Source organism: Podarcis vaucheri (genome assembly GCF_965113315.1).
Source record: "Podarcis vaucheri genome assembly, chromosome: 7".
NCBI classification, from domain to species: Eukaryota; Metazoa; Chordata; class Lepidosauria; order Squamata; family Lacertidae; genus Podarcis; species Podarcis vaucheri.
Window position 1 is genome coordinate 59,826,188 of NC_138765.1, and position 16,302 is coordinate 59,842,489.

The 16,302-nt window shown below is 43.6% G+C and overlaps 1 protein-coding gene across 1 annotated transcript in view; it reads right to left on the reverse strand.

Annotated features, from left to right (window-relative positions):
- Positions 1-3,272, reverse strand: part of TOX3 (TOX high mobility group box family member 3) — a 103,612-nt gene extending 100,340 nt beyond the window's left edge. Inside the window, exon 1 of the mRNA XM_082232927.1 lies at positions 3,145-3,272. Within this exon, the coding sequence (XP_082089053.1) occupies positions 3,145-3,246 (102 nt within the window). The 5' untranslated portion in view covers positions 3,247-3,272. The remainder of the gene's footprint in view (positions 1-3,144) is intronic.
- Positions 3,273-16,302: the final 13,030 nt, after the last annotated feature.

The window sequence follows — 16,302 nt, forward strand, 5'->3', positions numbered from 1 at the left end:
ACTGCTGGCCTGTTCTTAAGCTTTGCAATGACTACAGCAGGAGTGCCAACTTGAATAAAATATTGAGGGGGGCAGGTAACCCCTGTCCTGCACAATTGATCACATGATGTGGCACACATACACCATTTGAATGGCAATGCCCATCAAGTTTGGGGGGGCAGCCCCCTCAAATATTTTATTGGGTGGGCCAAAGAGACATTGGCCCCTAGGAGTTGGTTCTTATGGACCACAGTATTATTGCCTTAGACACTGATTTTTATTTTTAATGCAACTACTAACATTGCTGCAACATTGTTACAAATGGTGGATACACATCTTACGAACGTCAGCTTATAGCTAGGTATGTAAAAATACACTAATGCAAAAGCATTTTCGATGACAAAGCAACCAGGAGCAGCTTGGATGAGCTCAGCAAAAGAAAGAAGCAAGGTTCATCTGAACAAGTCATCAACCACCCAACCATCTGTGGTTTAAAACTATATGAATCAGAATGAGATTTGCAACCACTGGCTTCAAACTGTTTACCCTAGAGTAAACCCCTAGGTTAGCAGACTTACTTTTTAAAAGTGCAATAAAATTTTCGTCTTAACATCCTGATCCTAAACACATTTTGTTACAAAGCTTATTGATTTCAATGATCTTTATTTCAAAGTGTGTTCAGGATCACAGCCCAAGTCATATCCATCCTCCACCTTAATTAAAGTTAGCAATAGGAAAAGTGCAACAGAGTTAATAGCTTCCTACCAGTTTAGTGTTTTTTTTTGGTTTTGTTTTGTTTTGAGGAGATTGGTGTTCTAAGAAATGGTATCCAACAGCAGTTTCACACTTTCCTTCCTCGTGATGCTGAAGATACAATGGAACATTATTCAAAAGGTACCTACAATTGGTTTGCTTCTGCAAATTTCTAATTTTGGAGCTATGCACATGTTTGTAGAGGCACACTCTGTAGAGGCACATAGCAAACGAAGAAGAATGTACACAGTGTCTTTTCATTATCACCAAGGATAAACAAACAAAAAAATATGGCTGGTATATAGTTTAGCTCAAAAATGTTCATGAATTAATACAAAGTACAGCAAACATTTAGCCAATCTCTAAATGATGGCGACTTTATACATTTGGCTGCCCTAACAAGCGACTGTGCAGAGTTATTCAGAGCACTGAAAACTCTTAAAAATCAAAGGTGATGCTCTAGTCCCTAATTTGTGTTGAGTCCCTCCTCTCTCTCTCTTTTTCTTTTTTCATACTATCAAGGCAGCAGCGTGCTCATATTCTCAGTGGTGTATCTCCCAAGAGCACGCTCAGGCATGCATTCTCCAGGAGCAGCTTAACATAACCTTGGTGAAAAGGAATTGGTATGCTATGGCTACATGGGACAAGGCAAACACCAGTTCAGCTTCCATCAAACATGACCATCATGCCTGACCAAGCACATTCGAAAACAGAGCCTTCTTAAAAGAAGAGCTTGCTTTGGTGACATCCTTTTTTCAAGCAATCCCCTAGTAAGAAACTTTTGATAACCACAGATATTGTTTTGAAAATTCCGTCTTCCCACCCCCGACCAATTCCTTTTTCTCATGCATTACCTAGGTAATCATCATTACATTCTTCATTAAGTTAACCATTTGCACAGTATCTCAACAGGCAGTATCTCACAAGGGGCCCCAGAGTCTGGGCAAATGCAGCGTGGTGGTGGTGGTGGAGAGAGACAGCTAGCTGTGAAAGGGATCTTTATATACATGTATGAAGGCCCCGTGCTAATAACTCTGTGAGCTATTGACACAGCCTAATGCAAACAGTGAAGTCCCTTTCAGAATAGCATGAGTCACCATGTCTCTCTTTAAGTTTGCATTTCCCTGTTCCTTCCCGGTTGTTGGCAAAAACAGACTAGCTGTGGTTGAAACATTTTTTATTATTATTTGTAAAATGCATTTAGAGTAGGGAGTGCCCTTCTCTTCTGCTGACTGCTGCTGCTGCTGCTACATCTGCCTTCTCATCTATAAACTGCCACAAGAAAGATGTAAATAAGCCATGGAGCTAAGTAGTACCAACAGCTTCTCCGGCAGACAAACAAGTCAAATGAAACAATTCACTTGCTTTGTAATGTTAGCAGGCAAGGAATCATGCATCCACTGAACTAATTCCCACTTGGAATGACCTTTGTCACCCAGATCCTAAACACATTTTTTTTCTGGGATGTGGATCCCACGGATTTCAATAAAACTCCACACAAGCATGCTTTGTCAGAACTAATGCCTTAGTTAATGTCTTAACTGTGGCGGAATGTGAAAAAAGTGGGACTCAAATGAGTTGGGGGGGGGAGTGGGCAGCAATGCACAATCTCTGATCAGCATTTTATCATACTCTAAATACCAAGGACTGTAAGAAAAGAAATAGATCTGACCTTAAAAAAACAGATATTTTTAAAAATAAATACAACAAACAGAAAGAAAGAAAGAAAGAAAGAAAGAAAGAAAGAAAGAAAGAAAGACAATAGTGGCAGCTGCTCGCTGGCTGCAATTCCCAAAGTACTTCTTAGAGCCTCAGCAAAAACTGCCCATTGTTCCAGGGATTCCAAGTAAAGCAGAAAGCAGCATCTTTGCAAACTGCACAAGCCCATTTTTGCCCGGATACACCATGCACACACTTTCCCTTCATCAGCAATTTCCCCCACGGCCAATGAAATAGTAGCTATTCCGCAAGCCCTACATTTGTATGTGTGTGTTTACAAGGGAAACTGTGCTTTATTTCAAAAGAATTGTGAGAAAATGATAAGGGATTATCCTTCCAAAATTGGGGAGGGGGAGTAGTAACAACAACAACAGCAGCAACAACAACAACAGGAGCCAGAGATGGCTTTTTGTACAGGCCATGGAAAGGAGCAGCGAGGCGGTAGCGTTGGAGAGAACACTTGAGAAAGTTTTGATTAAAAAATTGCTGCCCCATTTAACATCAGGGAAAGAAAGTTTCAGCAGTTGCAGTGCCCTTTCCCACTCGTTCCACCTACCCCCAGAACAAAAACAAAAATATACTACCGCAAAACAGAGCACCACCAGGCACAATATTATGAGGAAAACTAGAGAGGCACACCAGAAACAAAGGTATAAAACAAGAAAAATGGGGAGGAATTAAAGAAGTAGTCACCTTGTTGTAGTTGTAGTAACCCAAACACTGGGCAAAGTCCAGATTGGAAGGGTCTCCAGGAAGGGAGCTTCCAGATGCAGCAGGATAAAATCTTACATCCATGTTGAAGGGATTGGGGGGGGTTGTTTGGGGCAGGGGGGTGGGGAAGGAAGGGGGTGTTGGATGGAAGAAGAGAGGAGGTCCGTGTGGTCCAAAAAGGGGTGAAGTTCTGAGAGCCTCTCAATAGATCCACCTTCCAAATAATAAAAAATAAAAAAGTGCCCGGGTTTGGAGGGAAGAACGTTGCTCAAGTTGTTTGGGAATCTGCGAGAAGTGGAAAGAGGCGAAGCTTCCTGGAGGACAAGGAGGGAGGGAAGAGGAGGGAGAAAGAGAAGGGGGGGGACAAAAACAAACAAGGGATGGGATGATAGAGACGGGGGAGGGGAGGGGGCAGAGCGGCAGGTGAGCCGAAGGCGGGGAAGGAGAGGCACAGGTGAGGCGAAGGTGAGGGGGGGGGAGCAAGAAGGGGGAGCCTCTCGCGCCTCTGGAGAAGTGGGGCGAAAGCTTTCTCTCAGTCCTCTCTCTCTCTCTCTCTCCCCACCCCCCTCCAATGGCAAGCCCCCGGGTTTTGCCTCTCTCTCTCTCTCTGCCTCCAGAACCAGCTGCACCACACAAAGAAGCCACGCGCCCGGCTCTGAGGAGAGAAAGAAGCAGAAGCAGCGGCTCTCTCTCACTCTCTCGGCTTCTCTCTCTCTCTCTCTCTCGGGCCCCCTCCTCCCGCCTGCCTCAGGAGAGGGGGGAACGGCGACCGGGCGCGCGGGCGGGCGGGCGCGCGCTCCGCCGCCGAGGCAGCCGGCGCAAGCGTCTCTCTCTCTCTCTCTCTTTCTCTGTATGTGTCTGTTTCTTTTCCCTTCCCCTCTTCTGGAAGTGACTGTTTTGTGTGTGTGTGTGTGTGTGTGGACAGAGAGAAAGGGCAGAGGAACTCGTGAGGGGAGAAAGAAGGCGCCAAAGAAAAGGAGCCCCGGATAGCTGCGGAGAGGGAGGGTCGCGGGGCAGGCAGCTTCGCTGTCTCCAAGCACACACACGCCCCAAAAGTGCTCCAAAAGAGGGGCGACGGTGGCGGCTGCTCTTGGCACCGCCCAACTTGAATGAGGCCGAAGGGGGGACTTGGTGGTGGGGTCGGCGGGTTCTTCGCCGCCGCTTCGCTCTCTGGCAGTACTGCCCCCCTCTTCTTCTTTTTTTTCCTCGCTCCCTTCAGCTGCACACCGCCGAGGAGGGTTACCTCGCGCTCGCGTCCAAAGGAGCCAGGGCCCGCTCGCTTCTCTCCCGCCCCGCCCTCCCGCGCGGGCTCCTTGGCCGGCCGGCCGCCTCGAAGGTTGAGGGGGAGAGAGGAAACCGAAGCGCACGTGCGCGGGGGGGGGGAGAGAGAGACAAGTGCACGTGTGAATGGGGACCATGGGTCTATTACGCACCGCAGCCAGAACTTTCGGCAGTGCGGTTGGGGTTCGCTCCTCTGAGCTTGCCGGGCCGCCAGGGGAGGGGAAATGAAGAGAGTGTAATACACGTGTATGTATGCAGCAGACTTTCTATTGATAGAGAGGAAGAGGGTAGGCTGGCTCGCAGGCGGGCATCTGAAGGGAAGCCTTTGTAACCCCTTGAACGTGGGAACCAGCCTGAGCTGGGCAGAGCACCCTAAAGCGGGCTTTTACTTAGTGTTGCCTCCAATCTAACGCTCCTCCTTCGAATTTTCACCCGCGGTCTTCTGTTGTTTTAACAAATTTGTCCGTTCTAAGGATAAAGGAAGGTGGTAGGTGGGAGCAGGATTGCTGAGCATCTAACCTCCGCAGGTTCGTTTTATACATGTACTCTGTGCACCTGGAGTGCTTCCCCACCCCACAGAAACCCAGCATGGAGAAAATGTGATAGACAGCTGGATATATGGGGCTCTTTCAAACATCATAACAAATGTATTCAGATGATATACACACAATCCTGCTCCCCACTGTTGTATACGAATGCACTGGGTGATGAAACAAGTAATGTGCATTTTAAAACTTTATTTATTGCATTTATATCCTGCCTTTTCCTCCAAGGAGTTCAAGGTGGTACACAAGGTCCTCCCCCCCTCCTCATTTAATTGCCACAACCACCCTGTGAGGTAGGGTTAAGCTTGAAGATGGTGACTGACCCAAGGCCACTCAGTGAACTTCATGCCCCAGTGGGGGATTTGAACCCTGGTCTCCCAGGTCCTAATCTGACTCTTAACTTCTCTCTGTGATGTTCTTCCATACATGGAAATCTCCATGGGTGCTGCAGCCAACAAGTGCTGGGTGTGCATCACAGAACAAGAAGCATTCTCAATGAATTCTCAAAGCCAGTGTCATTGAGAGGGATGCCCCAGGGAGAGTACTGAAGGCAACAGGGGACATTTGGGCCCTAGGCCTGAGGTTCTTCCATCTGTGGCTTATAAAGAAAACAGCTGAGAGTAGAAAATAACATGAATCTTCCATGCAGGATGGTGCTTTATACTGAGAGAGGCCTTTGGGTCATCTAGCTCAACCCTGGAACAGCAGGGTTTATGCCATTCCAAGCCCAACCTGGAGATGCCAGGGATTGAACATAAGACTGTACAGAGTCAGATCATTGGTCCATCTTGCTCATCATTGTCTACATAAGAACATAAGATGAGCTTGCTGGAACAGCCCAGAGGCTCCCCTAATCCAGTATCCTGCTATCACAGATACTTGTGGAAAGCTAGACATGAGCACATAGCACTCTGCCCACCTGTGGTTTCTGAAAACTGGTAACTACCCAGACTGGCAGCAGCTCTTCGGTGTTTCCAACTTTCCCAGCCTTACCTGGAGACACCAAGAATTGAACCTGGGACTGCCACGCTATGGTCCCAAACCATACATTTGCTTGTGTAATCGTTCGTAAGTTGATCAGATCCCTCCTCAACCTTACATTCATTTCAAGAAGAAAAGTTTGGCAGAGCCATATCTAGTGCAGCTATTTTCTGGAAGCACATCAGTGTATTTCCATTTTAAAAGGACCAATTTCATACATCCAGGTCCACCCTTCCACACACATTTAACACCACACAGGAGCTTAATAACAGCATTTCTTTTTTGGTGGCCAACTATAGAACAATGGAGGTAATGAGGGCACTTCCTCATAGACCAGACAAATATTTGATATTTCAAACATTTCAAGTGCTCTGGTTTTCCTAGAAGATAACAACAGAATTTCCAGTTACAGATAGGTAGCCGTGTTGGTCTGCCATAGTCAAAATAAAAAAATTCCTTCCAGTAGCACCTTAAAGACCAACTAAGTTAGTTCTTGGTATGAGCTTTCGTGTGCATGCACACTTCTTCAGATACACTGTGTAGAACAGATACATATGTGTAGAACACATATCATTCTCACTAGTAAAAACCTAACAGCATACTTCTGCTAGACTCTGTTGTGTGTTCTTTCCAGAAAGCAGAATTTACATGTCCTAAATCACAACTATCCATAACTAAAGTATAATCATATGAGTTCAGTGGTAGTTAACTTCCAGGTTAAGTGTGTATAGAACTGCAGCCCGAAACTGGCCCTGTAATTGAAGGGAAGAAACATTTGTCATAGTGTCAGCAGTGCTGAGGCCAGGCCGCATTGGATACTTTTCATAGTATTACACACGTCAGTGGTATTGATGCTGCAGTGTCCATTCATCCTTTGGCTTAACACTCCTACCCCCATGGAGGGGGGGATGGTAGCTCCCAGTCCCAACAGGAGAGTTTGGGGACTTGGGAAAGAGTGACTGACGTAAATGAGGAAGGCTTGACTTTCGATGAGATTACTGATACGGAGTAAAAATGATAGAAATATGGCACATGAGGAAAATATGTGTTCCTGACAATAAATATGTGTTCCTGACAATTTCTGCAGTGGATTTTTGTTTCTCTGTTCTTTGGCAGGGAGTATAAAAGTTATTCACACAGAAGTTTTCTTTTCACACTTTAACATTTTGATCAGGTTAGTAAATAAATAAGTATGGCCTGGGAAATTATTGCAAAAAATTACCTGATCTCAACAGCACTCCTGTTCGTCTAAACATCTGACCAGATAAAATGTTACCCTTGTTATCTTAGCCATTCAGATAAATATGTGTTTAGTAATGTGTAAATTAAGGTTACCAGATTTTTTTCAATGAATCCAGGGACACTTTTTAACTTCAATGGATTTTGTATGGGGACTGATTTGCAAATCCAGGGACTGTCTCTGGGAAACGGGGACATCTGGTAACCTTAGTGTGAATGCAGGCAATGAATTTCATGTGCATTTGATTGTACCTTGTAAGAAGAGGTACCAGTATCTGGAAACTCTGGTTGGTCACTGTGAGAACAGGATGCTGGACTAGATGGACCACTGGCCTGATTCAGCAGGCACTTCTGGTGTGTTTGTGTAAGTATAGAATAAAGTGTGTGATAGGGTTCAGCTGAAAATGCAAACAGTTTTTATGAAAACTTTTATGGTAAAACTTGATGGTAAAAATCCCCTCTTTTTTTCAAGAAGGGAGAGCTGCAAAAGAGAACAAATTTATTCACTTATTCAAAAGGAGGGCAGCACTGAACTGAAAAGTCCTCACTCTAAATTCACTTTGTGACATTACTGCCATTATGCTGCCTTTCCATGGGTAAAACAATGTTCAAGGCAGCTTGCAACATGAAAATATTTACATAATTACAAAAGTATAACAAAATGTGAGTACTGTAATCATAAACAGTAAATGAAAACATCTCAGTAAGTATACAATAAAATTAAGCAATCCCCACATAATTCATAAGGCCTAACAATAGTGATGCAAGAATACAATACCATTAACAGCAGAAACTGAGCATCTCCAAAATTAAATCTTGACCCCAATAAAAACTTATGTAGGGATATGGGAATACTTTGTGACCTAAGCTGATCAGCTACATTGCATAATGCCATTATCACACTGACTGCACGATTTCCCCAATTGGCTGGATAATTATTCCAAGACGATCTGTTTTGATAATCCTAAAAATGAAAAAATAAAAGCACCAGAGTGGGAACTGACTTAAGGACTAGCTGGGTTTGGTAAACATTTCAACCCCCGGTAAGCACTACTTTCACTCCCAAAATCAAAGCAAACAAATGTTCCATTCACCCCTAGTTCTGGAATGAAGTTAGCATCCTGTGGCTAGAACTAAATGTTTTGGCAGATGCAGAGTTGATGCAAAAACAGGAGCCCAGCATTTTATCCTTCTTTTGCCCAAGTAACATCTTGTTAAAAAGAAAAAGCATGACATGGCATCATCGCCACAGTCGGTATAGTGGCACAGCAGTGGGGAAATTCAAAATGTGGTGATGCCACTTTTGTATAGCTACGATTTCCAGAGAAGAGGGGGGACCATTCAGTTTTAATGAGAGACAGCATAATTTGTACTCCTTGAACCAATATGCAAACTGAAACACAACATCCTTTTAAATCTGCACTTCTCTGAATTTTGTGGTGAAGATCTCCCGTCAATCAATATGTACCAACAGGCATATATTAGTGGATAGTTTGCATACAAATGCATAAATTAGTGAAGATGGTGTGCAAAAATGCATTTTATCATGGAAAATTGCTTGTAAAAATGTCATATTAGTAAAAATTGGATAAAAATGTGTGCATCGGAAGAAATTTGCACTAAATTGTGGGTGAAATTTCATGAAGATTTCTTTTCAAATTTGCTGCAGAAATGTGAAGAAACTGAATTTAAAATTGGGAAAATGAGGAATTGGATAAAAATGAAATTGACACGTACATCCAGCCTTAGATTCTACACCCCTGCCACGGTGTCTTTCTCCAGCGTTAGAATTCCAATGTACCGGTACTTCTCCCTTTTAAAAAAAGAAAAGAAAAGAAAGAAGTTTTTTCTTACTTAATTCTACAGAGGTAAGTTATTGTCCTACTTCTGAGAAAGCTCATTTAGGAATTGGCTGTAAAATAATACTCCAAACAAAGAAGATATTGGTTGCCCTCACTAATGCCTTACCCTCCCTTTAAGATGTAACAATGCTAAATTTTACAAAACACCAGCAAAGCATTCAACAATGGGGGGGGGAGCCTCGTCCTTTCTGCTGCCCGTTTACATGGATCTGTGTTTGCCTTGAGTGTGAATACTCCTTGCTTTGTAAGCAGGTGCATGGCCTGCTTAGGAGTTAAACCTCAAACTCATCACTGCTGCTTGACTAGAGTGGGACGGGGCTTCTTTTCTGGAACCGTTTCAAGTCTTCCCTCTCCTGCTTCCCAGCATTTCAGCCACCTGTTTAGCGAGTTCATACTCCAAAGGAGATCTATGCAATTAGAAACAAGGAAATGAAAATAAATGACCTTGTTTGTTATTTATAACAAAGGGGCTCTGCAAAATTAATCCAGCAAAGCTTGACCTTACGACCTGAATGAAAGAGGGGAAAAACCAACCCATTCCTTTGTGGCGACCTCACAATACTCCAGCCGCAGAGCATTATTGAGTAGCTCTGCCTCTTTATGATGGATATTGGAGGAGTATATTCAAAATATTAAATGTTTGACGAGCAAGATTGGAGAATTTGCATGAAAAAGGCATGTCTAAGCAAAGTCAAGTGAGCTGTGATGGAGGTGATTTTGAGACCTAGGAAACGAAGGTAACCCCTGTACATACATGCAGTTCTCTTTATTAATTTATTGCAGTTAGACTTAGTACACTTCTTGGTATGTATCTGAATGCGCATTTTATTGGGTCATACTGTATATTTTAATATATGGAGGATAACAATCTAATCTATTTTTTAAAAAGCAGCATAACAGTTTAATCCATAATTATGCATGTGAATGTTTTGTTTCCGATTATTTTCAGAATGTGTGAATGTTCCATTTCTCAAGTGAAGCGCTTAAGTTTTCCGGACTCCATTGCGTTACCTTCCATGGCGTTGCTCCATATTTCCTCCTCTTCTATATATTTCCCAGGTCCCCTTTAGATCATGATCCTTTGTTCTTTATTGCAGAGTAGCTCAACCAGCCTTGTAACATTTATCTTCTCAATTCCCTTCAGTGTTCTCTCCAACCCTGAGACGTGCCCTCTTAATTTCCCCTTTTCTAAAGAACACAGACCTGGTTTCTGTAACCTTCATAAATAAGCAAGATCTTTTTGCCCCAGCCACCGCTAGCTGGACCTTTCATTGCACCTTTCCTGTTTGTACTAGATCTTCTCCATAATAAGGTAACCAAAACCTCATGACGGTCTTGTGTGCACTGACAGAATAAAGTCATGTTGTGCTGAAACCTTCCTATTTGGTGCTTCTGTGCTCAGGAGTGTTTGGTTTATTATCTCATTAAGAGCAACACTAATGGTTTTACCCTGTATCCTCAGCCATCCCCAGCCTCTCCTCATCTCTTTGCTTTAACCACCACTGGTTGTTTAGATTTGAAGGACCTGTTTTATTTTTCTTTGATTTAGCTCTAAGCAGGACTTTCCTGCTGTTGCTCAATTTTCTCTGTGATTAATGTTTACTGTAGCTTCTCCATTGCTGAAGTCGAGATTACAGGCCTACAGTGTTTCGAATATGCCTCCTGTCTATTCTTAAATAGAGGCTATTGCCAATGCAGCCATATGATTGTTCTTTGCAGAGGGGGTTAAGTACAGCTATCATATCAGAATCCATATTGAATGCTAAAAAGCTATTAATACTAGATATTAAGTAGGACATCTGCAGTCTACCAAAAATGCCCTAAACATTCATCTCCTGGTTAAAGAAAAGAATATCTGGATTCCGCCATCCCCATTTTATACTAACAGCAAGGTTGGTGCAGAACACATTGTCTTTTAGGCACCTAAGTCAGTACCAGTGTGATGCAGATACAATTGGGAGTGCTGAAGCCAACAGAGGTCTCTGAATTTCCCCCAGCATAGGAACATAGTATGTTGCCTTACACTGAGACAAGTCATTGGTTCACCTGGCTCATTATTGACAGCAGTTATTCAGGGCTTCAGATACGATTCTTTCCAAGTTCCACTTGGAGATACTAGGAATCAAACCTGGGACCTTCTGCATGAAAGTCAAGTGATTCGCCACTGAGCTATAAGGGACATGCTCTGCCACTGAGCTACACAATCTAATATGGTATTCACAGCTGCCTCAGATTTGCTTGCTGGTAGGAAACACCCCCATTTTCCCAGCTAGCGTCAGGACTATTTCGATTCATGGGCGCCACACCTTAACCCAGACCTGGAATGCAGGTTCACAGGCTGAGGAACCAGGATGGACTCAGCAGCTCGACAACTTTCCAGAGCTGTATTTTTCCACAGAATCCCCTCCCCCCCCCCCATGTTTCATAAATGAATTAGTAACAATTAATGTTGTTAATTGCAAATACAGTATTTAGGCAAACTTGGCTGTTTCAAAGTTTGTTAACTGAACAAAAACAAAATAAGCATGCTAAATTAGATATTTCTCTAGGGCATCAGAAAATTTGCATTTTAAGTGTGTGTTCTAATGTGGGGATCACTGCTTGTTTTTATACTTGCAAGCTGCTTTGGTCAACTCCTTTGTGGAGGGGGAAAGCAGGTTATACCGTATTTTTCGCTCTATAACACGCACCCGACCATAACACGCACGTAGTTTTTAGAGGAGGAAAATCCGTAGGCATGCCACCCGTAGGCATTCCCTCCATAACACGCACAGACATTTCCCCTTACTTTCTAGGAGGAAAAAAGTGAGTGTTATGGTGCAAAAAAATACGGTAATTTGTTGATTGATGAATAAATGAATGAATGCATGCATGAATGCTTGGTCAGTAGATTAGTTGTCCAGCACATACAGCACATTAAATATATGGATCCCGGTGCTAGAACCCCCTATTTCAAAACCTTATTTGTCCTGTTGTTGTTGTTGTTGTTGTTGTTACATCTCATCTTTTCTTCATCTCATCACATCTCAAGGTTTGCATACCTCTCAAAGTTTGCATACATAGCTCTTACCCTTCCCATGTTATCCTTACAACAACTCTGTGAGGTAGAACATAAGAAGAGTCCTGCTGGTCAGCTCAAAGGCCCACCAAGTCCAGTATCCTCATCTCACAGCCAACCTGATGCCTGTGGGAAACACTAGCAGGACCCAAACACAAGGGAACTCTCTGTTCCCTACCAGTGGCCTCCAGCAACTAGTATTCAAAATTATTACTGTCTCTGACAGTGGAGGCAGAACAACAGCCATCTGACAACTTTCTCCTCTATGAATTTGTCCAATCCTCTTTTACAGCCATCCAAGTTGGTGGCCATCACTGCTTCCTGTGGGAGCGAGTTCCGTAGCTTAACTGTGCATTTCACAGAAAGAGGAGTGAGAGGTGGTGTCTCAGCCAAGGTCATTAATTGATTTGAACCTGCTTAAACCATTCCACTAAAAAGCATCTAGCTAAAGCTGCAAGGATCCCATATTATTTTATTTTTTCTTAGACTGGGACCCTGCCTATTAGTTGGCGAGCCTTAAACACAGTTTGCTATGAAAACAAAATGGCAATGGCAACCCATATTTCCATTGGTGCCTGCTCCACATTTATGTGCCAACGGACGGCTTTCTTTCAGCGAGGCTTTGTATAGTAGCGAGGTCTGAGGCTGGTGGGGCTGTGCCCTATTTGCCCTTAAAGACCAGCCTCCATGGTAGCAGAGGCTCTCCTGCTGAGAAGGTCGGGTAGTGGCTCTGCCTTACCTGGCGAGCCACTTCTAGCAGCAAGGGTTTTATATTACTGCAGTTCCAAGCACTTAGGCTATGGATTGTTCCGTCCAGCCTTCCACAGAGAGTGCAAAAAGAACCTAGTTAAATGGGTGTTTGAGTTTTAATGAAACCTTGCTCCTGCTGTGTTGAATGTGGTGAGGTTCCTCTTCCTGTTTCGTACAGGTTACTTATTTATTGTCCCACATTATCTTTGCAGGAAGCCAGTCAAGCATTGGAACGGTGGGATCGAAACATTTTAAATAACTGTACCTGTGCCCTGATACAGGTAGGAGCACCTGTGTTGGTTCCAGCCCTCATTCATTCCAACAGGGGATTCATTCATACAGTTGCACAATGAACAGCACAGATTAGGCACACGACATAATTTCCATTATGTTAATGTTGCTTTAAAATATATTGTGCAGAGTGCCGCAACAATCAAATTATCAATTATAATGTCTACTCCGAGTAGAAAAGTGTTGCGAAACAGAGGGCTGATTATGGCTCCGGTACTTTCAATCTGCATACTCATTGTTTAGTACAGGGAAAACAAATTATCTTGTGTTGGCCTCAGTTCAAATTTAATTAAATGAGTGCAAAGCAATTATAATAAAGTACAATGGTGTAGTAATGAAAGGAAAATAACTCATTAACCTATTAATCTTTATTTATGTTCCTCTCAAATAAGTATGTAATTTCTTTATCACTGCATCCCATAAGAAATTGCAGGCTTTCCCACCGCTCCTGGGATCTGCCTGCGCTAAAGATCATCGTTCAACTCCATGCTTACTATTTATATACATTTGCTTTTCATGTCTTGTCTTATTCTCCCCTCTCTTCCTTACCCTTCTCCCTTTAGGAGGTGCATTTTCAACCTGTTTCCAACATATCTCTGTGATGTCGATTACAGACCTGCTCGCTGAGTCCTCCCCCCACTTTTTCGTTGTTTTCTTTTTCTTCTTCTTCTTCTCTGCCTGACACTTGTCAGTTCCAAAAGGTATACTGCATTCCCAGCATTGGTATGCCTCGGTCGTTGCATAAGTGGAGAAAGCATTCCCCAAACATCTGCTATGTAAGATAGTGTTACATTAAGACATAGGATGAAAGCATATTATTTTTAAGAGGACTTGACACAGCTATCACTTTCTAATCTTTCTAAACTGAAGGGGGATGACAACAAAACACCATCTTTCTCAAGTAGGCTGTTTAAGATTCTCAGAGCAAGTTCCTTGGAATTGCTTGATTTCTGTTCAGAGCCAGGGTGCGGGTGGGAAATAAAAGAAGCAGGTTTTAATTTTTGAGAAGGGCAAAGCACAGCAAATGGCATTTCTACAGCATCTTCCATTTGTCAATAGGCACAATTTTTTGTTTGTTTTGCTTCTGTTTTCTGTTGGTATCTAGTGAATCAGTTTCACTTTTGAACCAGGTTGTGGGTGATCGTACTTGGGAGACAGGCGTGAACCAGGTTGGGGGCAGAGAAGGAGGGCAGTTGTTTGCTAAACCAAAGTCCCTGCAGTCAGCTGCAGGAGAGAGAGAGAGAGAGAAAGATGGACAAGAGATGGAACCAAGTTTTGCACTTAAGAACGTAAAATGAGCCCTGCTGCAAAGGCAGCAACCTTCCAGGGGCCACATGGGTGAGGTGATGGGCAAGGCCAGAGGCAGAAGCGGGTGGAACAATACATGTAAAGTTTACCTTTGTACAGTACGCTGGGGGACGTGGGTGGCGCTGTGGGTTAAATCACAGAGCCTAGGACTTGCCGATCAGAAGGTCGTGGTTCGAACCCCCGGGATGGGGTGAGCTCTCATTGCTCGGTCCCTGCTCCTGCCAACCTAGCAGTTCGAAAGCACGTCAAAGTGCAAGTAGATAAATAGGTACCGCTCCAGTGGGAAGGTAAATGGTGTTTCCTTGCGCTAATCTGGTTCGCCAGAAGCGGCTTAGTCATGCTGGCCACATGAGCTGTACGCTGGCTCCCTCGGCCAATAAAGCGAGATGAGCGCCCCAACCCCAGAGTCAGTCATGACTGGACCTAATGGTCAGGGGTCCCTTTACCGTTACAGTACGCTAGTTTCCGCATATGCTCACAAACTCCTCTCTATCCTTCATCCAGCTAGGAAAAGGCATGATCAGAGTTTGACAGCACCTTCCAGCTAGGCAAAAACACTCAAGGGAAGTGCAGATCAGGGCCACTTAGGGTCATGGCCTGGGGAGAATGGGCATGGCTGGGGAGGAGTGTGGGGTGGGGAAAGTCCTATGGGTCAGATATAGAGGTTTTGAGGGTTGCAGTGTCGGGCTGGGGTGGCATAGTGGTTAAAGTGCTGGATTAGGACCTGGGAGACCAGGGTTCAAATCCCTGCTTAGCCATGAAACCAGTCACTGGCTTTTAGCCTACAGGGTTGCTGCGAGGGTAAAACACCACCTTGAGTTCTTTGGATAAATGGTGGGATATAAATGTAATAATGAATAAGTTCGGGGCCTTATTCATTATTTCACAACATTTACATGCTTCTTGATTGCAATAAAACCTCCAAGCAGATTGTGAAAAAAGTAAAACATTAACATTACAAATAAAAGACAGGTAAAAACAGGCATTTTAAAAGCATTCAAAAGATAATTAAAATCAACTGGAAGCAAAAAGAGATTAAAATACAGAATTTTGCATGTCAGGACAGGCTTACCTAAACTAAGATATTTTTAGGAGGCTCTGAAAAATGTACAGGGAAAGGCCCTGCCTGGTATCAAGACATAGGGAGTTCCAAAGTGTAAATGCTGCGCTGCTAAAAGATTGGTTTCTTACAAGCATGATATGAGCATCATGTGGCACATGTAATGGTGAAGTGGCTGAGTGGGCATATTAAGGGTAAGGCAATCCTGCAGGTAAAGTGGTCTCAAGCCGTTAAGGGCTTTATACACATACAGTAACTCATTGACCTTGGCCTTTCTGCCATCCATCCAGGTGAGAAGGACAAGGACAGATTCTGGGCTTCAGGTACAATGCCAAGAACTAGACAAAGTGCTTCAGGTCTGACCAAAGCAGAGTAGTGCCATTACTTCTCACAATATGATTGCTGTACTAAACCTGCACTGCCCACAATCCCCCAGTTGTATTACGGATATCTCATCTCCATTTTTTCTTTTCTGCATTAGCAGTCATCAGGTATGAACATAAATAGCACCAGAGAGGCTCAAAGGCAATTTAAGCCACACATGTGAAAATGGTTTAAGGTACTATCTAAATAGACTGGCATATACAGTGGAACTCATCTCATATTTGGGCAACTACAGCAATTAAACGTGGGTATTGACCTCTGTGTAAGAAGGAAGCATATGATGGGAGCATCTCTCAAGCTTCATCTCTTCCCACCCCACCCCCCTGTACTTACCTTTCATTTAAAATGAAAACAAAGGCAGCAATACAGTAAAATGGATCT